Source organism: Anas acuta, chromosome 3, assembly GCF_963932015.1.
Source record: "Anas acuta chromosome 3, bAnaAcu1.1, whole genome shotgun sequence".
In the NCBI taxonomy this organism is placed as follows: Eukaryota; Metazoa; Chordata; class Aves; order Anseriformes; family Anatidae; genus Anas; species Anas acuta.
The window spans coordinates 85,622,432-85,646,100 of record NC_088981.1 but is presented as its reverse complement, the minus strand read 5'-3'; the positions used below and the strand labels follow the sequence as shown (position 1 = coordinate 85,646,100).

The 23,669-nt window shown below is 40.5% G+C and overlaps 2 protein-coding genes across 2 annotated transcripts; both read right to left on the bottom strand.

Moving 5' to 3' along the window:
* Positions 1-843: 843 nt before the first annotated feature.
* Positions 844-4,532, bottom strand: COX7A2 (cytochrome c oxidase subunit 7A2). The gene is made up of 4 exons (XM_068678153.1): positions 4,381-4,532; positions 3,274-3,363; positions 1,852-1,936; positions 844-1,065 (listed from the first exon to the last, which is right to left on the bottom strand). The coding sequence occupies exons 1-4, from the start codon at positions 4,396-4,398 to the stop codon at positions 1,007-1,009; spliced, it is 252 nt and encodes an 83-aa protein (XP_068534254.1). The 5' UTR covers positions 4,399-4,532; the 3' UTR covers positions 844-1,006.
* A 5,529-nt stretch (positions 4,533-10,061) lies between these two features.
* On the bottom strand, positions 10,062-22,823 carry TMEM30A (transmembrane protein 30A). The gene is made up of 7 exons (XM_068678152.1): positions 22,491-22,823; positions 17,283-17,399; positions 16,533-16,640; positions 15,353-15,440; positions 14,757-14,900; positions 12,957-13,163; positions 10,062-11,557 (listed from the first exon to the last, which is right to left on the bottom strand). Exons 1-7 carry the CDS (start codon positions 22,806-22,808, stop codon positions 11,364-11,366), a joined length of 1,176 nt encoding a protein of 391 aa, XP_068534253.1. The 5' UTR covers positions 22,809-22,823; the 3' UTR covers positions 10,062-11,363.
* Between the last annotated feature and the right edge of the window lie 846 nt (positions 22,824-23,669).

The following is a 23,669-nucleotide window of genomic DNA, read 5'->3' as shown; positions in this document are numbered from 1 at the left end:
ATTAAAAAAAAAAGCTCCGCACATGGAATCGCAGTGATCTCAGAGAACAATGCAATATATGCTGTGAGAATGGTATTTCCAAAATACACCCTTCTGGGATATGGCCCAATATTTCATTTCCACCTCAGAATGTGGGATAAGATTCAAACACTTTTGAACACTGCCCCTGCCAGTTATCTGGATTGTTTGCCTTCAGACAATCAAGACAAGTTCAAGCACACACAATGAAGCGCAGGTAGGTAGCAACTTGACAGCAAGACTACAAAGGTACATTGTGCTTAGGAACATAAAACCTAGTTGGGATGCTCAGCTAACACTGGTTCTCAGAAATGCTCTTCCTCAGTAATTACAGTAAGAGGCATGAGGGCAGCTTTTAAGTGATTCTCATGTCACCCACCAACTTAAAGATGCTTCCTAGAAGCAGCTTTTTTTATACCAGGCATTCCCACTAACAGCATTAGCTACTTCACATATAACAGTTGTTCCTAAATACACAATAACAGCCAATAGTTACTCCTGGTTATCCCTGGGAAATCTCCCAGCAGCTGGAGTTGTTAGCAAAGATGCAGAGTAATTATCAAATCCTCAACATTAACTTCCATGTAGATTTAGTCTAATTCTAATAATTTATTTCCAGATTAATTTGCTCCACTAAAGCAAGAAGATAAAATTCCTGTAATAAAGTCAAGGTATTATTTTCTCATGAGGATTCAAGGCATTTAACTCACTTTCAAAGCACTAACATACTCACAATTCAGCAGTCTGCATACTGATCAACTCAACGTACATTTCCTGGAAGTAAAATCACTATAACAGAGAATACTCAGTACAGACCACACCACCTCAAAGCAACATAAGAACTGCTTTATTGATTGCAGTTAACATGTTACAATTAAATTATGATTTCAAGCATTAAGCCAGGTGCTTATAGTAAATATAAGCTGCCATCATAGTCACATGGAATTGGACGAAGAGATGCTAGTCACTGGGACATCTTGAACTGGAGTCATTTCTGCTTCTTGGGCATTGAAGCTACCATCAGCTCATAAAGAACGTACCCTGTTCCTGAAGAAAGAAACAAAAATAGATTTTCAAAATGCTAAGAAGAACTTATTTCAAGTCAGCTTTCCCTTCCCAGTTTGTTCCTATAGAAATACTAACAATAAGCAATTTGTGTTTTAGTAAAAAAAATAAAAATTAAATCTCTCCGTAGACCATACAAAAAAACAAAGGCATAGAAATAAAGAAAAAAGTAGGGAGAGGGATGTTTGCAGAAACTAGGTAGATGATAATAAAGCAATGGTTACTCATTCTTAAGGTAAATGAACAGAAAATCCCTTGGATATCAGAATAGTTAATTACAGACTATTACAAAGCCATGTAACAAGCAACAAAGAAGTTGCTTGTTACATATAAATATAGGCAGTACCATGAAGTTTGGATATATTCTGCTAGATTTCACAGCATGTGAAACCTCAGTGAGAAAACCGGTATATGTATGTGTTATAACTACATTTTACTCCTTTTCAGAGTAAGTTTTCTTAGTTATTTGTGCTTTGTCTAACATTTTTACACGAATTCTGAAGGAGTACTCAGTACATGATACTACTAGTCAGGGTGGGAGGAAGGTTTCAGATGAGAAGCCAAATTTGAGAAAACAAATACAGAGTAGGTCCAAAGTTTTTTCTTCTCTACATACATTTTGCATATTCTAAAGAACAAACTTAAGAAGACAAATAACTAATTTACAGAGGAAGTGTCAGACATGTTGGAGATAATACCAAAAAAGTATTTTAGTATTAGCAGGTTGGAAATTGTAGTAAATCGTAAATGTTTTAGTATTAGCCTTACCAACCACCGTGAGACCCATGGTGACTCTATACAGCAGCCCATCCATTGCACCACCTTTAAGATACACTGGGAGGCCATTATCCTCCTAATGGAAACAAGGGACAAAATGAAACTATTTAAATACAGTTCTTCCAATATTGTGTTAACGTAACTAGAATTACCTGGAACAAGGATTATTTCACAAAATTATCTTCACTACCCACGAAAGACTGAAAATCTTTAAAACCTCATTTAGATTCAGCCTCGTCTTTCAAGTTTTCACTCTGCTATCAGGTGAACCACTTGCTATGCAGGTGTAGTAACGGTGTGCATGTTCATTTCTAAAACAGTGACCAGCATACGCTTGAACACTTGAGACACCGGCTGCCAGCCCCTTCAGGCCCACAGGTTACAATTTCCACCCCTAGGAACTTCCCATCAGCCTCCAGAACAGTCAGGCCTCACTATAAGGAACAGGAGAGGCAAGGGGAGGAGCCTCTCTGTACTGTTCCTGCTATCATACAGGAAACTGTTCTGCTCAACCTGAAGTGAAACTCCCTGGACACCGGATCCACGTGATCTTAACCCTTGCTGGCATGTTTATGCTGCTCTGGAATTCCAGCCTGCCCCTACTGCTGGTGATACACAGCTCTGTCCAGCTGAACTTGCTGCTGCACAAGAAAGGAACTAGAGAAAGAAACAATTCTTGGCCAGACAGGTACAACGTGTAGAAATCACCAGCTAGCAGAAACAGAATCTCTGACCTTTCCCATCATCAACATCCTCATTCTCCCTAGCTGTCAGTGAACACCGTGCTCTTCAGGTAGTGTCCCATCAAAAATGGCCTTCTCTTTCAGGTGAAAGGAAAGCAACAAGACACAAAAACTATTAAAATGTTAAACTATTGACACATTTCCCCCTTTCATGTTCCTAAGTTCAGTCTCATCTACCCTCAATATGAAACTATTGCTCCAGGTTAAGGCACATAGTTATGAGTATGCTCTTAAGTATCCACTGCTTCTGGATTTGCAGAACCACTAGTTCTCACTAGGTGGCCTACCAATCAGGACGAAACGCATTCAGAAATGATTTTTAAAGATTCAGTATTTTTCTAGGAGGAAATCCAGTTCTCTAAGACTTTCTGCGTTTTCATAACTGGAAAATATCATAACTAGAAAATATAATAATGTCACATCCTCATTATGGGGCTCAAAGACAACATACGTGCATGATTAAGTTTGATTTTTTAGTATAGTTCTGTCCTCTCTTGATCTTTATTTGTTCATAGTACCTATTTCTCCTGTTCATTTCAGAGTATTCTGTCATATCTTCGTACAGTACCAACTATACATAGAAACTTTACTCTTTATAAACAATATATATGCAATTACAATCTACCAAAACCTTGCTGTTCTACAAGGTGATACAGCATTCACTCAATACCTGGAAAAGCTTCTGCTTCTCAGGAACTCTGTTTTCAAGCTGCCTGCGTGAAGCAGTGCTTATGGTCCTCTGGGAAATTTGACGAAGGCTCTAAAATAAAAGATAAACAGCATTTTAGGAACAGTGGATTTTTTCAGCTATAACCACAATGGGATGGAAGTGAAGGGGGCAGCTTCAGGGAAAAGAAAAAAAAAAATAAAAGGTTCACCACAAAACACTGATTCGAAATTCAGTAAATCTTCCAAGAGGCTACTTAATGGATGGATTGACTGGCTACCTAAAAAGGAAAAACTCAAAACAACTACTTTCAGTAAGAAACAATGGATTTACAGGTCTGCACCATACAAGTCTGCAGGTCTTCTATATTAGCACCCTTTGGGGGGAAATATCTCATCCTCAGACCTCAGTTTTAGGCACCATTTGCTGTGACTGCCCCCTGACTTTTAAATACAGCACTGGGGGCTGTATTTAGGACAGGTGTGTTGGTGCAGACGAGCATCTTCTCTTGCAGCTGCAGCTCAGCAGCTTGCACAAGAGCTGACTGCCCTTCAGAGGGCTGCAGAAGGCAGTGTTACCTGCACAGCTCACAGATGCTCAGCCAGGATGAGCAATTCCTGCTGTGGAACTGCAGAGGTGCTCAGGACAAGCCACCACAATGAAATCCTTCTGGTGGCTCAAGGTCTGCCACGTCTCAAAATAAAGACTCAGCTGAATCTCAGTAATCTCTATGCTTTCAACAGTATCCCCCAAAAAGAGGAGGATCTTCTTCCCCCACGAAGTAACACCACCTCCCCTACACCACCACCAGCCCTACAACGACCACCGCTGCCAGGGGGCAGGCAGAGGGATGATGCCGGCCCTCCCCTCGCCTCCCACCCCACACAAACACACACCACAACCTCTCCTCTCCCTTTTAAAAACAGTAAAGTCACAGCAGCGGCCTAGACCCAGCGAGGAAGCCGCGGTCCCTCCAAGCGCTGGGGGCCGCTCACCAGGTGGGGCGAGCAGGACGGGACCCCAAATGGCAGCGGACCTCCACCTGCAGCTCGCCCCCAGCGCCCAGGGGAGCCCCCTGCCCCTTCCCCCGTGCCGTGCCGGGCCCCTCACCAGCAGGCTCCGCCACATCGCGGCTCTTGGTCCCGTCACCTCCCGGCAGCAGCAGCAAGGGCAGCGGAAGGGGAGGCGGCCCCGGCGGGAAGCGGCCGGGCCCTCAGCACCGCCCCGCAGCGCACAAAATGGCGGCCGCCGGCGCTTGTGGGTGGGGGGGGAAGGTGATGGAGCCGAGGGTTTCCTCGGTCTCCTCTAGGTCAAAGCTGGCCCTCGGTGAAATGATCGCTGCAGGCCAGCACCGAGGAAGATTTTGTTAAAAAATTTTGGACCTGCAGAGGGTCGGAAGGGTGGCCTGGGAGAGTACCATACTGACACTCTATAAACATCCTGAAGGGTGCCCCATCCCTGGAGGTGTTCAAGGCCAGGTTGGACGGGGCTTGGGGCAACCTGGTCAGGTGGGAGGTGACCCTGCACATGGCCAGGGATAGAATTAAACAATCTTTAAGGTCCTTTCCAACCCAAACCTTTCCAGGAGTCTATGATTCAATGATGTTACTGGGGGCAAGGTGCTGAGCTAGCCTCAGCTGTGCTCAGTCCCAGTCAAGTGGCTCATAGGCTCCTTGGGATAAACACAACATCGAGCTGTAAACACAATGTCGAGCTGAAACACAGTGGAAGAACAATACTAAAGCACATACCACCCACTCCCTCAAACTTTATTAGTAGCAAGGATACTGAGTATTCTACATGCAAAAATAAATAAAGCCCAAGTTCACTTTCATGATTTACAATACACAGAGACATTGAGGTAAAAGCCAGATTTGTATGAAACGCAAGCCTATTTGAACCTAAAGGAAGCAGCTGTTTGCCCTTTAAGTAAGCCCTCTGACAAGCCTGTTCTCTGCATTGCAGATCAATCCCTGTAACTTCATCTTCTCATGCTTCAGCTTGACCCTGAAATACAGTGCTGTTAGGAACACTACTTGGTGGTTTTGCTGCAGTTGCAGTGCACTCCAACTTTGGCATTACACTGCTTTTCGCACTGGTGCCAAGCCTCATGATGAATAACGTGTGTCAAAGACAGCAAATCAGTGTTCAACCTAGTATAGAAATAACAAGGATCATATCTCAAAGCGCAGCACTTCTCAGTCTGATGAGATGCCCCAGAAAGAAACTATTTAAAAATGCAAAAATGTAGGGGTATTTATAGATACAGCCTTAGCTGAGTACGAAATTTAAAATACCTTTTAGATAGCATAGTCAGAGAAAAATGAAGTGTTGTAAAAAAACAACTTGGATGAATTATTTAATAAAGTTTCCAAACACTCAAGCTGTGTATTATAGAATAACACTTAGAATACATTACTACTACTGTAAGATAGATTCCCATTCATTACTCTTGAAATCTTTCAGGAGTGCATAATTCATATTCTGGTTATTATATACTTGGTTTTAAATTTTAAATACTGGGTTTTAAATACTAGTTAGATGATCATAATCTGCAGAGTGATTATTATTGCTTAATTTCTGCTGTGTGGACTATTTCTTGGTATGTTTAAACATGAGCTGTAGTGCTATTGCCTAGCAAAACACACTTCACAACAGAAAGGCCACACTTAAACTTGGTATGTGGGTTATGTACCAATCAGAGCTACAGGAGTGTTGCTTAGAGCAAGAACTATTGTCATCTGTGTTTGCTGTTTTATGAGAAAAAGAACTTGAGTGAAAGGAAGAGAAACTGCAACCTGAGGGTAGGGATATTTTACTAAAAGATCAGACTGCTTTTCCTTAAGGGGCTAGAGTAACCTCTGCACGTATTTTATTGAAGAACAATGAATTGTTAATCGTCACCCATTGTTAAAAGTTCTGTTTAGGTTTGAAGGAGTATAGCCATTAATCTATTTGATGAGTAGTTAATAGCACAAAATAATTTTCTCTCTAAACTGGTAATGGAAGTTACATTAAGAAAAACAACCAAGTTAGCATTCAATCTGCCTGTAGAAGCAGAAACCCCTGGTAGAATGAGATAGGTGAACACAATCTTTTTTAAAAAACTTCTGGAATCTTGCCTGCCCACTGGTTCATTTTTCTTGCAAAATAATTGATTAGCCCCGTCAAAATCCGTGTTGGGTATGGGAGAAAACACAACTTATTTGCTAAGTTATATTTAGTTGTAGAAAACACTAAAACTACACTAAAAGAACTTGATGATATTACAGTGTACGCTCTGCTTTGTGTGTGGATGTTTTTTTTGTTGGACTGACTGGCAGTATATCATCCCCTACTCTTGTATCAAGTCCACTGCTTTAAACCCTGCATCGGCAAAAAGCTTTCTGGGATGTTGCTGCATGGAATCTGATTTCAGTGTCAGAGACAGCAGCAGCTTGAAAAGACAGCAAGCAGGACCAGATATGGCTCTGAATAGCATAACTTGGACCTAACACCAGTCTATGATTGCAGTCAGAAATTGCAGTGTAGTTAGTACTTGCTTTTCCCAAGACAGAAGCTTTGTATCATGGTTAACAGAAAGATGGGAAACTTCTAAGGTCCTTGGGGGAATGATCAGACATAACAGAGTACAAGGATTTGTTCCAAATTTTACAAGCATCTACCATGAAGATTACACTAATTTTGACCTCTTAATTCTGGATATATTCCTTTGAAACTAATTCTGGATATGTGCTTCTAAACAACTATTTCTTCCACTGCTAGCATGGTCCAGTCTCACATATTTTCACAACAGACTTAAGGAGGTCATTAATTCCTGTCCCTCTGACACTACTTAAAACATCTCACCATTTCACTTTGTAAAATCCAAGCACAATCAACTGTACTTGTACATGACCTGAAAGAACTGAACAGAGTTATCTTTAACTGAAATAAGGGTTTGGGAAAAAAAAACCTCTTTCTTTCAAATAATTTTTAAAACTTTTTGAGCTTCACTATTTGTTGATTCATTATATTATTCCTGCCCACTTTATTTTCAACAGAAAATAGGAACATTTCCAACAGCATCTTCAGACAGAACAGCGTTTGGCATTAACTCAAACTACAGATAGCATTATTTTATTTCAAATTCTGGTTGAGCATGTTTGGAACTGGAGACTCAGGGGAAGGTAGTTTCTTAATTGAGACTTGGTCATATAAGGATGCTAATTCTTATCAGGCTTATCATACTGGTCATCTGTCTAAATCAAAACTGTCAAGTGTTGACATTTAAGGTATAGAAGGAAATACACTAATTAGAACAGATTCTGTAAGCTATAGTGCATGGTATTTTTCATGAAAGTAATTCTGATCTGAGGAAGAGATGCAACTGTACTCTCTATGTCAGAGCTCATAAATTGACTGCACTGCTATAGAGACCTAGAAATAAGAGTAGCATGAAGATCCACATCTATTCCTTCAAGTATGGAGGATTTTTGGTAGGCTTTTCAATGCATGTAGTCATTAAAGACTTTTTTTTTTTAAAGTCATTGACTAGATCAATACAAACCCTCATGGGAATGGCTTGATTTATTTTTGTATTTTATTTTGGACATTCCTGAAGGCCCTTGCATTGTTACCCTCTTCACTTTTAAGTCATTACAGCTAGTTCAGTTGCAGGGAACAAAGTGAGGTAATAAATGCAGAATTTCTATAAGACAAAAGATAAAGGACCAAGGTTAAATCACAAGTTTTCAGGCAAGATCAGTTCTTATAACAAACATAGTTTCTGAAGACAATCATTTTCAGCACTTCCAGAGTACTCCATGGTTACAACCTGTTCATCTCCAGTTGCATTCCAATCAGTAACTTTTTAAGTAATTGAATTTATATTCTACATTAGACTTAGCCATATTTTTCCACTGGATATTTCACCTGAATTCTGGACATCTGTGTCTACAGACATAATAGTGATGTTCCCCCCACCACAGCTACAGCATCTGAGAAAGGGGCAGTCAGTAACGCCTGCTGTGAATCCAGTGCAAACACCAGTATGTTCGTTGTGCTATTTGACAGATTCAAGAAGATACATATGCCTGCGGATATTACTTGACAGTAGATTTTCATGGCCTTTCATCCCAAGGATATTTCTATAAAAATACGAGGCTTGCATTCTTCAAGGTTTAACATTCATAATTAAAGAAAAAACAGGCTGCTGAGAATCGTGTTTCAGTGCTGATGTGACCTTGGGAGGCAAAGGCTGTAAAGGATCCTTCACATTCAAGTTATCAACTATTAACTCTTCCTTCTCACCGAGTGCAACCGACAGCTCCCCGCATAGCCCAATCCAATTTAATAATACCTACCTGAGGGGACATCCTGCTTTGTTACAGTTATGTAGACCACATTGTAGACAGAAGACCAAAAGGAAATTGGTCATACACAAGAGAATTTGTTCAGAGAGCTCCTTCAAAAGACAGAGACATATCCTAGCTTCCCAAATTACTCTCTCCAGGAAAGATTCATTCATAAGCAGGCTCTCCTAGCATCAGCCACTTCCAGGAAGCTTATGATCTCCTGCGCTTTGGGCACTACCTCAACTGGGTGAGGCTTGGAAAGCACCTACCTGGCACTGAGAAGGGAGAGGGGCACTGCTCTCTATTTCTGAGCCCTAGTAGCAAATACTACAGAAAGGTGCCACTGAAGAGGCAGGCGACAGGTGGTCAAATCCAAATACAACACATGACACTGAAAACTGGGACAGCGACACTGCCCTGGCAAGTGTCAGACAGGGACACCGTGACTTCATCTTTGAATGCAACTTACGGGCAGCTTACAAGAAATACAAAATCCACAGATCTCAAGTTATCTACTTGTAAGGCAAATTAGCCAGAGTAAAGTATGAGTTTATAAATTTAACCTAATATTTTAAGCTCCTGTAAGTATTTTAAGCTCCTCATGTATACTGTTCATCAGGAATATTGCCTGACAAGTATTTAGAGCTGTAAGCTCTGAGAAGACCTTTATTTGTAACAAGAACCAAACAGCGCACTTCATTAAGAAGATCCAAACAGCACTGACAGCCACATCAGTGCTCAACAGGAAAAAGGAAAGGCATTAAAAACATTTTAAGGTAGAAAAATATTTTGTTTTCAATTCTGAACACAGCCCAAAAAGCAGCATTCCCAACTTGGAAAAAGAAAAAGATTATGAACAAAGCAAAACATTTACTTTTCAAGTGACAAACAGTTTTAAGAAGTCAAAATATTTTAATAACCAGTAATTGCAAAACATCCCCTTACTCTTGCCACATTTTGGACTAACAACTACTCTACAATTGAAAGCCAGCTTAAGATTCTCCAAGTTTTCTCCCTTGCAATATAAAAATACTATATACCCTTATCCTATAGTTCCAGCAACATAGCTACAACACTAAAGTCTTGAGTATTTAAAAGTCCTATGCTGCCACACTGTACTGTGCAAACAAGTTATTATATGCCATTACAGAAAGCTAGCACCCTGGAACATGGCCCCATTCCATAGTTTATAGAGAGCGATACACGCCAACTGCTAGCTGAAAAAGATTACACAAGTCATTCTGTAAAAATAGTCATGCATTTCTGATAAATTAATAGTGTTGTTTAAAGCCAACTATAAATTAAACTACTGAACTTTTTGTAACAAATACACAGTCCCAGAAATACAACTCGCTTAAACTGTAATTTAATTCTTAATGTAATGGAATTCTTAATAGGAATGTCTTTAATCCGGACAAAAATGTGCATGTTCAAGAAAGAAATAAAATCTCTTAATAAATGGTTTGCAGAATTTATTAGGTCTTTTTAATATACTCAATACTTTATCAAGCTAGTTGCATATAATGTGATCTCCACCATATACATTACAATTTCTGTGCATCATCCCAAAAGTAATATTTTACAGATTACCGTTAACTTTGAATTTACCTAAAAGTGAACCTTTCTGGAGTTTGATTTAAGACACTAACCTGCATATCGCTTCTAACTGCGATATTTAAATTATGTTTCACAGCAAGCTCAACCTGCATTTGAATAACAGAGGTTACTGTCATCTCAACTTTTAAATTCCTAGTTTAGCATCTCAACACTGCAAGAATTTGTGGCATTTACTCCAAATAACAAAACAGGATATTTCCTTTACAACAAAGCCTGCTCAGCTCAGAATACGCTTCAAGAAAATTAGGGTACTCCTTCAGTGAAAGGAATCAACCCAAATTTGTGAACAGAAAGCGCATTTTAGGTTTATCTTGATTAATGCTTGGAGCTGCTCTTAAAAAGCAAAACCAGCAAGCACAATAGATAAACTAGTATTTGGTACAACAAAGCAATGCAAACTACCAAAAAAAAAGCAGGCTCTACCTGCAACAAACATTTCCCCGTTTAGAACAAAATTTAAGAGGGACTTAAACAGATAATTAACAAACAGGCTTTCTGATATCTTCATAGGATGCTAGTTTACTGGCCAGGCACATTTGTTGCAAATATAAAAGGAATTCCAAGTGTTGTAATTCACACTGCACTTCAAGGATTTAACATAACAGAGGTGGGTAGGACACAGGAAAAATATTTAACTTATATAAATATATTAAAATTTCAGCCAGAAATATAAGAGTCCATGCACACAAGACAGTAAGTTGAAAAAACATTTAAGACTTGACTTTTCTTTTCAACAGCACTGACACCTGAAATCTGCTAAGTTAACAATTTAAAAGGTATCTTACAACAGTCTCTCTCCACACAATCCGTATGTACTGAATCATCCTGACATTACACAGCACATGAACAAGCAGCAGATGCATCAAAGGAACCAGAGCAATGTGCATCAAGTGGCCTGCCCAGTTAGAGGCAATTATCAGAAAATTGTTTCTGACAAAGGCAGAGATACAATCAATGGAGCGAATTGTATACCCGTCATTTTCAAGAGTTAATCCACAGCAAGGGGAAAGGGGGGCTTTAGATAAAAATTATGTACCCAGGCTCTGGAGTAAGATTAACAGAGATTTACCTTTCAGTAACTGGGCCCATCCCGGACTGGCATTGATGCACATGCAGTACATTTGCTTTCAGAATGCAAGATTAATTAGGAATGTCTGCACTAGTGTTTCTATTTCCATATTTGTGATGGATGATCAGCAATACAACTCCTAAGAAGAAACATATGGACCCAACAGTGATGTACGCAATTCCCAAAAAGGGGTTTTTGCCTCCCATCCATGAGATGGTGCTTAGGATCATCCTTTTCCGTCCATCGAAACTGTGTACAGGATAATCTGAGACACATATAGGAAAATAAGAAGCACATTTCCAAACCTAGCTTTATTTTGTTAGGCACATTAAAGTGTTGGATTATCTCAATCACACTCCAAATATTAATGTCCTTTGAATACTAGAAGTGAAAATACTAAAAATTTAGCTGATTTTTAGGCAAAGACTAACCTCATCACTCCAAGAAAAGTGCCATGGTACAGATGTCAACCCCTTTTAAGTGAAGAACACCACATGATTTGTGGGTTTTTGAGAGCAACTTCAATAAAATGAGGGAAATCCAAACTAATTCTTAAATATATTTCAGTACCAAGTTTTTCTTACTGACTGTATTTTGATTCAGTTTTATATGCACTCCCTGCTGTTCTGCAGCAAAGAAAAATACTGCAGTAGCTATTTAAATTATCATTAAGAGTTTTCTAACTCTAAGAAATCAGTAGCTATGACAACCCACCTCCTCTAGTTTCCTGCGCTTCCGCCTTGTCTTTTGTTTGTCTCAAAAGGAATTGCATACCTATACCTACCCGATCCACAGCTCTGGCTTTTTTCTCACCTCCAAAGCCAGTCTGCCCTAGGTTACATATTGTCATTGCATCATAAAGATAACAGATTGAGAATGTATTCTCAAATTTCTAGGCAACCAAATACCTCTGTTCTTTCCTGTGTCTCTCTCAATTCCTTTACAGCATCCAAGCCATGTGATTTCCCCCTCATTATAAAGCTAGTAATTTAATTTCATACATGGACTTGAGCAATTACACAGCAGAGCAAGTCTACAAATAGACAGTAACCTGACAACAGCACATGGCCACAGGAAGATGCAAAGCAGGCCCCAAGGTCCTGAATGAAAGACAGCTAGCAGGGACTGCAAGGATCCACAAACATAAATAAGATGTGTGATAAGAAAGGTGAATGAGTCTGACCATACCCTTCTGAGCACTCAATTGTGCAAAGAAGATACTAGGGTCCTCCAAAATTTGCTTGTGGGCAAGATGATATAACAGAAGGCAGGGATAACATGCAAAAAAAACAAAAACACACACCTCTGGGGCTTCTCTAAAGCATGATACTCCCCTACAGATAATCTGACTAGTTCAGATAACTCCAAACTTCACACAGCTATCCTGAAGTCACTCAACTGTTTCCCATACAAAGCTTAGAAACTGAGTGTATTCCACATTCTAACAGAACAAACAGTACTATAAAATTGCACAGAAGTAAAAAAAAAAAAACAACAGTAATTACACTACCAAATTCTCATTATCAGTTTTCAACCACCACTCACTACCATCTTTTTAATAGATGGTAAGAAAAGAAGCTCATTTGCATTGGACTTTCACAGGTGTATACCCATGTAATCCAGCTAACACCGTTAGCAGTTTTAAGAATTTTTTCAAAGGATACTGTATGTGATTTCCAAAGAATATTTTCCAGCCTGCAAGGTAGGCTGTAAGTTATTCTTCCTTTCAATGAGACGATACAGCTTGCGAAAAGTTGGCAGAGCAGCAGTACGCATCCACACGATAAAGTCTTCATTGATAAAGCCATTGTTGTCAGGCTCCGAGTCCAGCATATACACTGGCTTGGGCCAGTTTACAGGCTTCGTCGTGCCTAAAATTAAACAAAGATAACAAAGTATTCCAAACAGAGGACTAAGTGACACACTGGATCACCAAAATGCATTCTAGTATTGCACATATTAAGTTCTAAGCAGTATGAGCAGCCAGGTTGGGTCATTACTATTGCAATATTACTGGACTGTTAAAGAACTTTTTATTTGCACAGAATCAGATTGGCTGAGGTTGGCAGGGCCCTCTGGAGGCCATCTGGTCCAACCCCCTGCTCAGGCAGGGTTCCCTGGAGCAGGTTGCCCAGGACCACATCTAGGTGGCTTTTTAAGGTATCCAAGTCTCTACAATCTCTCTGGGCTCAGTCACCTGCACAGTACCCAGCTTAAATACTAGTGCATATCTATTTACCCTCACGCATTAGGGTAAATTACCTGCCTTTTCAAGAGTATTACCAAGTGATACTACATAATTTGTCTCTATGGAAGAAATCCACATCAGGTAAAACCTAAAGCTATTACATACCTTGCATATATACACGGTCCCTAGGGCCCTGAAAAGATTGGTTTTAGACACTGCCAACCAAAGAAACTTTGATTTACCAGACTGTAACCCTAGAAAATGAGAGAAATCTGTTGCTTCTAACCACAAAGAATCAGATTTGAGAACTCTGCACAACCTACCAGTAGAAAAGTTAAGATTTGTCTCCATTTGCAAGTCCATTTGAAGAATTTGGTTAAACAACTGCAGGATTTCTTCTCAAGTTAAAACCATGTATTACAGCAGTGTACATGCTAGGCTTTTCTCAGTATTCAAGGTATAAAATGTTATCAGAAATAAAAATGTCAAAATATTTTATATTTCCATGCCCCAAACAGCAACTGGTAGTAGAAATATCAGTTAAGCCAGGAATCTTTTAACCACCATAAAGGACATTGGACAAACTACCAAAGTGAAATGCCAAGAGACAGAAAAGTAAAAACTACAGAACTAAATTGCTACAAGCAGTGTTAAGAAACAAGAGAAAAATCTACATGATTTCTAAATTTAGAAATAACTTTCTATTTGAATACCTGTTGGAATAATTTCAGTGCAATCACCTGATCTGAATGCACTGAATAATCATTACCTGTCAGATGTGAAAACCCCATCAGCTAATATATTTCTGTACTAGTAACTTCAAAGCTGAAATGGAACAGGCTTCCCACCTCTCTCATGTAATCAGTATAAAGCATAGCTGAGATCCAAATAGCCCAGAAAAATATGGGAACTGAACAATACACAAAATAGTAGTAACAGGCTTAAGTTGATGCAATCAATCTGATGCCAACCAACTGAAAGAGTTTTTCTGAAACTTCAGGAAGATTAAAATAGGAACAAAAAGATGTCCTAATTTCACGGCTTTAGTGATTACAGTAAAATTAGGCGAAAATATATGCTTCCACATTAAAATTTGCCTCATTCATTGCTAACAGACAACTTTTCTAGATAAGGACTACTCAGCTAGTTTGCATTTCTTCAGAGAACTACCATATTTTTAATTAGCATACTTACTAAAACATAGTGAGGTAAAAATCCATGGGAATCAGTATGCGTTTGAGATTTTTTATTCTTGGAAATTTCCCATTCTTCTTACCTTGGAAAAGTGCAGTTAAGTTATTCCCATCTCCTGTAGGATTCCTGAACTTCACATTTTTATCTGTCCACCATGCAATGCCTTTTTTAATTAAAGTAATAGGAGTCCTTGTGTCATTATCAATGCGGTATAATTCCAAGGTATCTAAGGAGAAAATCAAATTGGAAAGCCAGGTACAGAAACTTTCATTAGATGAATAATCCTGATGGGTAGTGAAACAATTATCTCCAGGAGAAAACAAATCAAAACTGGACAAGGCATTTATCTGCCCGCCACAACCAAGAACTGTTCTTTTAGAATCCATGTATATTATATAGCAGTGTGCTAAACATATATACTATCTTTAAGTCTATTCCACAGCTGCAACAGTCTCTCACAGCATATTTTAATCCCTTCTGTATTATCAGATTAAATTAGTTGTTAGATTTTAGGAAAAAAGCAACATCAGTACAAAACAAGATATTTTGAACAATGGAAGAGTGTTAATTCAAAAAACAAGAGCCAATGATGTCTTTACTCAGAACAGTTTTCAGCACCACAAGACATGCACAAGGTAATGAACACATTTAAACAGTAACTTGCAAGTATTACCATACCATTAAACATACTGTTGGCAATGGCCCCACAGGGAGCAATGGGTTTGTCCTCATTCGTGCGGTAAGGCTCACATTCCTTACTTGGATTCTAACAGTGAAAAAGAGGCAGATCAGTCTGTGATAGTTTATCTAACTAACCTGTTTTTTTTTGGTTTTGTTTTTTTTTTTTTTACTGCAATACCTCTGTGTACACCTTAAATGCACCACAGTCTTTTCAAAAGTTAAATTTACAGATACTTCAGTGTTCAGTGCTAGTCAACGATTCATTTTTTTCCCTTTATAAGCAGGAACTTGTAGACTAAAACGTGAATTAAGTCGGAATCCCATGACAGGCAATCCTAAGAAAAATGAAGGCTTTGCTTGGAGGCTGTTAGGACTTTTATCTTTTATATTAAAGTTTTCTAACATCAAGTACTCAAGTATTCTTTTAAAGGATTGTTTTGTTTTTTTTTTTTTTTCCCCAGTGTGCACCAGTGTTAGAGAAAATAGACTGTAATAGGAAGCTAAGCATAGCAGAAAATGCAAAATGTTTCAAGGACTCCAACAGCACACTAATAACACAAGTGGAAAAAAAAGCCCCCCAGAATCCAGTGTCAGTCACCAGCTGTAATTTCTGGAAACTATTCCCCCCCCCTTTTTTTTTTTTTTAAAAAAAAAAGCTTACATATAAAGATGTAGAATAATCCTGATGGAACAAGGATCCAAATATATTTACATTCCTTGCAAATATTACATTACCTACACATTACACAGTGCTTTCAGCAGAATACACAGTGTTGGTATTTTCCAATAACGCTAATGTTCAGTATCAAACCTGAGCCTATAAAAACAGATGCATTTAGCTACACCATCCAAACTAAGTACTAGGTAACTATTTTATACCGAAAATGAAAGCTTCAGATGGAACAGATACAGACAAGTAATACTGACTGAAGGTAACAAGACAGTTTAGAACTATTCAATTTTCAGAAGTGTTTGAAGTACTGCACTGCTGTCCACTGAATGAAACAATTGCTGTGAGACCACAACATTTTACATTTTCTTTAAACAAAACATGTATTCCTTATTGTTGTCCTCTGGTATGCGAAAATTCTAGAACCTCATTATTATTAAACTATGTGAAGATTTATGAAATAGTCAGTTGCTAATTGCTTATTAATATTGAAGTATGAATACCTACAAGTAGTGAACTGTTATCTCCATTTAGTTGGCTGTCATCTCGAGATTTCACATAGCGACGATGATTTTGGTAGAAGTTGGAGAGTCCATAATACATGAATACATTACTCTACAAGACAGGACAAGAGGGGTTTTAATTCACACAATGGATAAATGAAACAAACAGTAGCTACCAGAAAGCTTAAACTGTGTTTTATCTTACAGCAACATTCAAAGTAGGAATAGGCTCAATTCTCTTCACACTGAGTACACAGATTACTATTCCAACATAACCTGGCATTATGAAGTCAAACAATATCAACACACCATAAACCATCAGAATAACATTCACCACAACTAATCCCAGCAGTTTTCTTGTCCAACATTAAGCACATAAGCCTCATTATTTGCTTCAACTTTACCAGAAAGCGTATCTGGTATTGCCAGTTCTTGCTGAACTCAGTTTAAGTTGTGCAGGAATAGCTGATCTACTTGCCAAGCACATTACACACACCTAGGACACAGCCAGTAAATCCAGATGTGCAAAACATAAGCATCCCATTTAATGGTGTACAAATCTGGATAAAGAGAGGCATTAAAAACATCACATCCCTGCTACCGAAAAGATAAACAACAATCAGATTTGAATTCAAAGTACTACTGAAAAAAATCCTTTAAGGTATAAAAAAAAAAAGTTAAGGCTATGGGGATGCAGCTTTCCCATCAGTTAAGGAAAGAACCACACACACTGTTCCAATTTCACTTTGCATACCTCAAATGAATGTTCCAGGGTGAAATTGATGGTGCAAGTACAAGGCGGTGTGCTATCCCAGGAAACATTTAAACATTTGTTGCAGGGACTAGAAGGGTCTGTTCCTGTATAATCAATCTGTAACAGAAAAAAAAAATCATTACCTTAGAGTAGGGAGAATAAAGAAAAACAATAAGCCAGAGAATTGATGTGATATTTTGCAATTTTATCGTACCTCAGTTCCAAAAGCCCTTTCAGACCTGCATGATGATGTCAAAAGATCCCTTCCAACCTAAACAATTTTGTGATTCTGTGTGTTTTGTGACATGGTTTAGCAGTACGTTTTGCAGTGGTACATTAACAGCTGGACTTCATGACCTTAAAAGTCTTTTCCAACCTAAATGATTCTATAATTCTATGATTCTATGTATTCCCTTTGAGCCTCAAACAAATCTGGCCCCGGGGTGGGCCGTTACCACTGGGAAAAGAAAAACCAACCCAAAACACAAACACCAAATACTCAGGACAACATCACGTTTCCGAACACACACACTATATAAAACAGGCAGATTTGGGCTATTACATGCCTTCCAGAGATGTTAAGTTTCTAGAAGTCTACCTAGATATTTAATTTAAAAAAAGTCTTGCATGAGAGAACTTGCTTTGCTGCCCATATTCAGGCACTGAATCAGTCAGAAGGATTTTCCAAAAGACCAAGTTCTTAAAGATCAAGAACTCTCTTAAAGTAGGGAAGATGAAGACGCTAATATTGGTCAGCCAAGAATGGTAAAATCCCAGATGAGCAAGATGATCACTTAATTTAGCCTATTAAAATATCTCTATTTAATAGCATAGCTACAAGAAAAAGTAGCCTGGATGTATGGATTTCAAATACCTGTACAGTATAAATAACACGTCCAGAGCAGCCGTGCACTTATTGGCCTTCCATGGCCCTTGCCAACTGAAGTCTCTTGACTGCATTAGCTTGCTCTCTCATGTACAGCTCCAGTGTGTGAATGTCAGGGAAGAATTACCTTGTGTTCAACAGGTTAGCTCCATGTGTAGGAGGAGACAGCTTCCATCTGCTTATGAGCTATGTACTTAAACACAGGAGCTTCCTATCAAGAATTAAAACTCAGTCCAACACATGCCAAGTTAAGGCAACGAACTGTTTTACATCAGTATCATCTGAACTACAACTCCTGCATTTTTTCTGAAAGACTGCTGCAAGTGGTTTGTCCTGATTTATGCCCACAGTCAAACATTACTGAGAATTAGAACATTTTATGATCTGTGCTAATGTCTGTATTATGGTTAAATAAAAAAGTAGGTTCAAGGAACAACTGAAGCCTGTTTTCCTCTGGATCTTCTTCAAGGTCTCTCCTCCTGTAGATTCTCTGATAACTGTTAAAAAACAAGCTGCAGCCCTTCCTGCAGCAAAGGGATTTTAATAGCCTGTGTTCTGCTGCCAACCTTCTGACAGATGAGCCCAATACCCTACGCAAGCCCAGCTGAAACAAATCAGCTTCAGAAGCCATTAGGTGAGGGAGAAAGACTCACCTTATCTTTGCCTCCTTCACCGAGGTCAGTACAGAGTTTGTGCTGACCCAGAAGTAGCACTGCCTCAGCAGTCCGCAGCAGCTCTGTTCAGCTACAGACCAGACCAATGTGGCTCTAAACAAACGATGCAGCTGATTCGTTTATTGGTAACTTGCTTGCAGTTTTCCTGCTTTAGTGGGGGAAAAACATTTTCTTTGGAAAGACCTTAAACCTCCACATCCTGAGCTAGTTCTTCAGTCACTGCAGAAATTTTAGATCATGAACACAACTCCAATACTTGAAGGTTGCAAAAGATCTAAAGACTTCACTTTTGTCAAGAATTCACTAAGTTTGTGGAGTATGAAACTGATGTATATCGAAACAAAACCATGCTTCAGACCAATGCTATCAACTTCAAAGGTAACCAGAAGCCTTCCTGTGCAGTAACTGCAAACATTTTTTTTTCCTGCATTCATAGTAGGTTACATTCATCAGGCAGCTACACCAAAGGGATACAGGCAGATCTGCATCTCTTGACAAATAATTAAACCCTTACTTTGAGAACATTAGAACAGATTTACCGAGCGAAGGCAGAAATCCACCTGACCTCCTGACCTGGGTATACCTACTGGTGTTTAATCGGTCACCCACAGCCCAGTCTCAGGCTGTTGCTGTCCTTCCCAGTCAATTTACATCTTTGTAGTGGAGAAGCAACACAGCCATTGTGTATAAATATTTTCAAAGCCATCTGTGATTTCGCAGACTTCATACACTGTCACGAATTTGTCCTGTTCTGTTCGGCTACTTGTGTAAAAGGCATCCCACAATTCTGCTCCTCTCCGATATCCCTCTCTGTAGATTTCATTAAGTTCTGAGTCACTTCTGAAACAGGGTTACCAGAACTGCAGGCAGCACTGAAGATGCATGCAACAGCCATGTACTTTCTTTCCCAGATTTTTCCTTCTTCATTCCTAGCAATGCCTTTAGGTCTATTGGGCATTTTAATTACTTCTTAGCAATTCACATCAGCAGTCATAAGAATATCAAGCATAAGGATATCTTTCTATGCAAAGAATTGTACAAAAGATAAACACTTATGCAGCTTTTTCCTCATTTTCCACCCAAAGGAGCAATATTCCTGATAGACCCTATGTAAATGGTTGTTTATCCCCTTTGAAACAGTGAGAAAAAGCCAGGGAACAGCCAACACAGAAAACCTATAATCCTAGTGCATTTAAGCTGTTGGATATCTTCCACATTCAAGATCAAGATAGCTTATAAAGGAAATCAATGGAAAAGCTCCATTTTGCTGCCCAGTCCTAGCACCTGCACAAGAACAGCACAGTTCTTAGAGATGCTGATGACTGCAATATCTAGTTCCAGGGGAGGGCTGGGGAGGATTTGAACTGTACACAAATAGAAATTTTGTGGACATCAGTTACAGATCACGTTCAATTCCAACAATCTAAGTCTACAGGCAGCTACACACGCAGGCACTGAACAAGTTGGCTGTTGTCTGAGGTGGGTGTAAGTAACTACCTCTGCTTCCTCCCCCAGTTACATTTTTAAAAGAGCTTAGTCACTGCACTCAGCTTTTACAGATAGCCTCCCAGAGTTGCAAACTGACAGCTACTTGTGAAGAACACTTGGAGGTTACTACCAAAAGGCAGCACACCAAGCAAGGACCTAAGGTAGACACACAGGTGAGAGCTGTGTCTCAAACTGCATCCCTTCCTGGTGGCCAGAGCCACTTAGATGAAGTATTTTACTGACCAGTTTTGTAACTGAGACAGTAAGGTCTTTTCTGATTTAGACAGCCCACCACAATCAGATTCAACTGGAGCTACCTGCCTTTAAAAAGAGAATCTCTTTTGCTGTGCGAACCTATGTGTGTGTGTGTATATATATATATATATATATATATATGCACAAGCATACTCCTGCTCCCCACAATTTTTGTATAAAAACGCATCCCAGAACCGAACACAGGCATCCTCCTTTTTAGTTGCATATCCTGTTTGATCACAACATCAAGCTCAGAAGAACATTATGACCTGACTTTGGAGAGCTGCAGGTGAGGCTGACAGTAAGTGATGAACACATTTGACAAAACAAGCAAACTCCTTTCCAACGTTGGCTACCTTGAAATTAGCAGAAGCACAAAGTCACCACTTGCAACAAATACAGATTTCCAAATATAAGTGGCCAGCACAGCTTCATACACACAATCTGCACAGGGGAACATCAGTCATGCTCCCAGTTCACCTAGGGCTGTCAGTACTGTATGTGTTAGGTGAGAACATCTTGTTTGTGGCTCCTGCTTGAACTCCACAGGACTACAAGACTGAGCTGCTAAGCAACAACAGCATAGAACTGAGTATGTACACAGCAGGAATACAGTCACAAGGACTCAAATGGAACTGTTGAATTTCCTGTCCTTACAGAACAACCAAGAATCAGTCAAAATGGAAAAAAAAAAAAAAAGATTTACCCACTTATGCTTTATCTTAAAATCAGCATAAGACTGCGTGTTCCTTTAGTAAAGAAATGGCTATCTCAAATGCCATTGTCAAAAAAAGCATTAGCAAGCTTTCTTTTTCCTCAGTTCAGCATCCCGTTGAAAACAAGCACTTGTACTACCCTTAAATAAGACTATAACATGGCATTAAAGGCCAACATGTCCATGACAACAGGACAATGTCCCCTGAAGCACCTGTGCCAGTTTTCTGATATTGTACATCTGAAAATTTACTCACACTTCCAGACAAGAAGGAATTGATTTTCACGAATATCCTTACATAAACAGTTAAATAATGAAAAATACATTCCAGATTTTCCACTTCACCTTTTCATTGTGTGGAATTTTAGTTTTTAGCGTAAAAGGAAAGTGAACTTTAAATTAGCTTTATTGTAACATTGTGCATGTTTTAGTAAATATACAAAAAGACAATACCATTCACTGTCTGTCTCAAGCCTTCTTTAGTTAATTTAGTTTCGCTGTCACATGGGTATCCCTAGTCAAGCCACTGCTTTGAACATCACTTACTGGAAAGAGACAGGTTACTCTGACAGCTAAAATGTCTGTATCCACAAATTCATGTTCTCCAATATGCCAATACAACAAACAGCTGCAGATTTTACTCTGTGTTTTTCTACAATCAATCCTGGCTCCATTGAACTTCCTGGAACTAATGGCAGCTGTCAACTTCCTTTTCAAGGTTGTCTCTGAGCCCTTTGGGTTGTTTCCTTATAACACAAAGCAATTCTGTTATCAAACTTCAGAGTGATGTATAGCTTAGTTTTGGGGTTAACGCTCAGCAGCTTTTCACAGCAGTGTGATGAACTATAAAAGGCTCTGAGGTTTTGCAGGTATAACCAGGAAAGGCTACGCTCTTCAGAGTTTGTTTTCCAACCCACTCCTGACACACCAGCCTCCCACGCAGCACCTGAAACATTAACTCACCTGTACACGTAAGAACTGGAGCAGGACGCTCAGTGCAGAGCTCTACCTTGAAACTGTATTACCCGGGACTGCTTAAGGCTGTAATACCCAGAGTTGTAAAGTTAAACTGCTTAAAGACAAGCTGTTTAAACACACGCTGCCCGTGACTGCGGGACGCCCCAGCTGTGGCGTGCAGGGTGGCGCGGCCCCTACACACACACACACACACAGACCCCGTACATACGCACCTCGTACTCGCGGATGTTGTTGGAGGTGACGAAGATGCCGATGCCGATGGGGATGAAGATGAGCCCGATGACGAAGAAGGCCGGCAGCACGGTGCCCGCCGTCAGGATGGGCTGCCAGGCGGGCAGCCGCTGCTGCTTGAACGCCGTGTTGTCCGGCTTGCGGCTCTTCACCGCCCCTCCACCACCTCCTCCTCCCCCTGCTCCTGCTCCTCCTCCTGTCCCCCCGCCGCCCCCCGGCGCCCCGCTGCCCCCCTGGGCCCCGCCGCCGGCCGCAGGGTGCCCGTCCGCCTCCTCCTTGGCGCTGTAGTTCACCGCCATGACACCCGCCCGCCCCGCCGCCGCCGCCCTCGACACGTGACCTGCCCCCCACACGTGACCGGCCCCCGCCACGTGACCGCCGGGCGGTTGGGAGGTGACGCAGCCTCCTCACGGCTGCCCGGGGGAGAGGTGGAGCGGCCCCTCCCGCCCTTTCGGGGGGTGCGCATGCGCAGTGCGGCGGGGCGGGTTTCCCGCCGAGCTGTGAGGGAGGGGTGTGGCCGCCCGTAATGGGCGCTGCTCCTTAGTCGGGTGGCTCGTTACGGGGAGGCGGCGCTGCGCTGAGCGACCGCGTTTCTGGTTCTTATCTGCGCTTCCCCTTCAAAAATCCGCCCCCTCGCACGCTGTTTCTGCGTTGGTGTGGCCTTCAGGAGAAATAAAAATGAAGCAGTTTCACAAGCACGTCACGCAGGCGGCGCTTTTTGCGTGTTTTAAGACCGGCTTTCCCCCCAAATAAGCGCCGTGTGGCTCGTGGGGGCATCCGAAATACCGGCGGAGAGCGCTGGGGGGAGCAAATGTCCCGTTTCGACGGTCCTCGGGCGCCTTGGGTTTTTCGGCACCTAAAACTTATAATTAAGTCACTTCGGGGCCTCAGCAATTATCTAGGGCTCCAAAATGAATCGTATTCCTTGCAGTGGCTGTGCCGCAACTGTATCTCATCCCTAACACATCCCTCACAGCTTCTGGTGTGCCTACCTGCCATTGTATTCCCCGTAGCCAAGCCCCTTCACCCTATTACAGCCCTTTTCATTATTATCTTTTGTCTTATGCCATCAGCTACAGCAGCTTGTGTCACCTCAGCCCCCCCAAAAAATTTGCTGAGGGAATAATCCTGCTTGTAAACCTGTGCTGTGAGATGGCAGC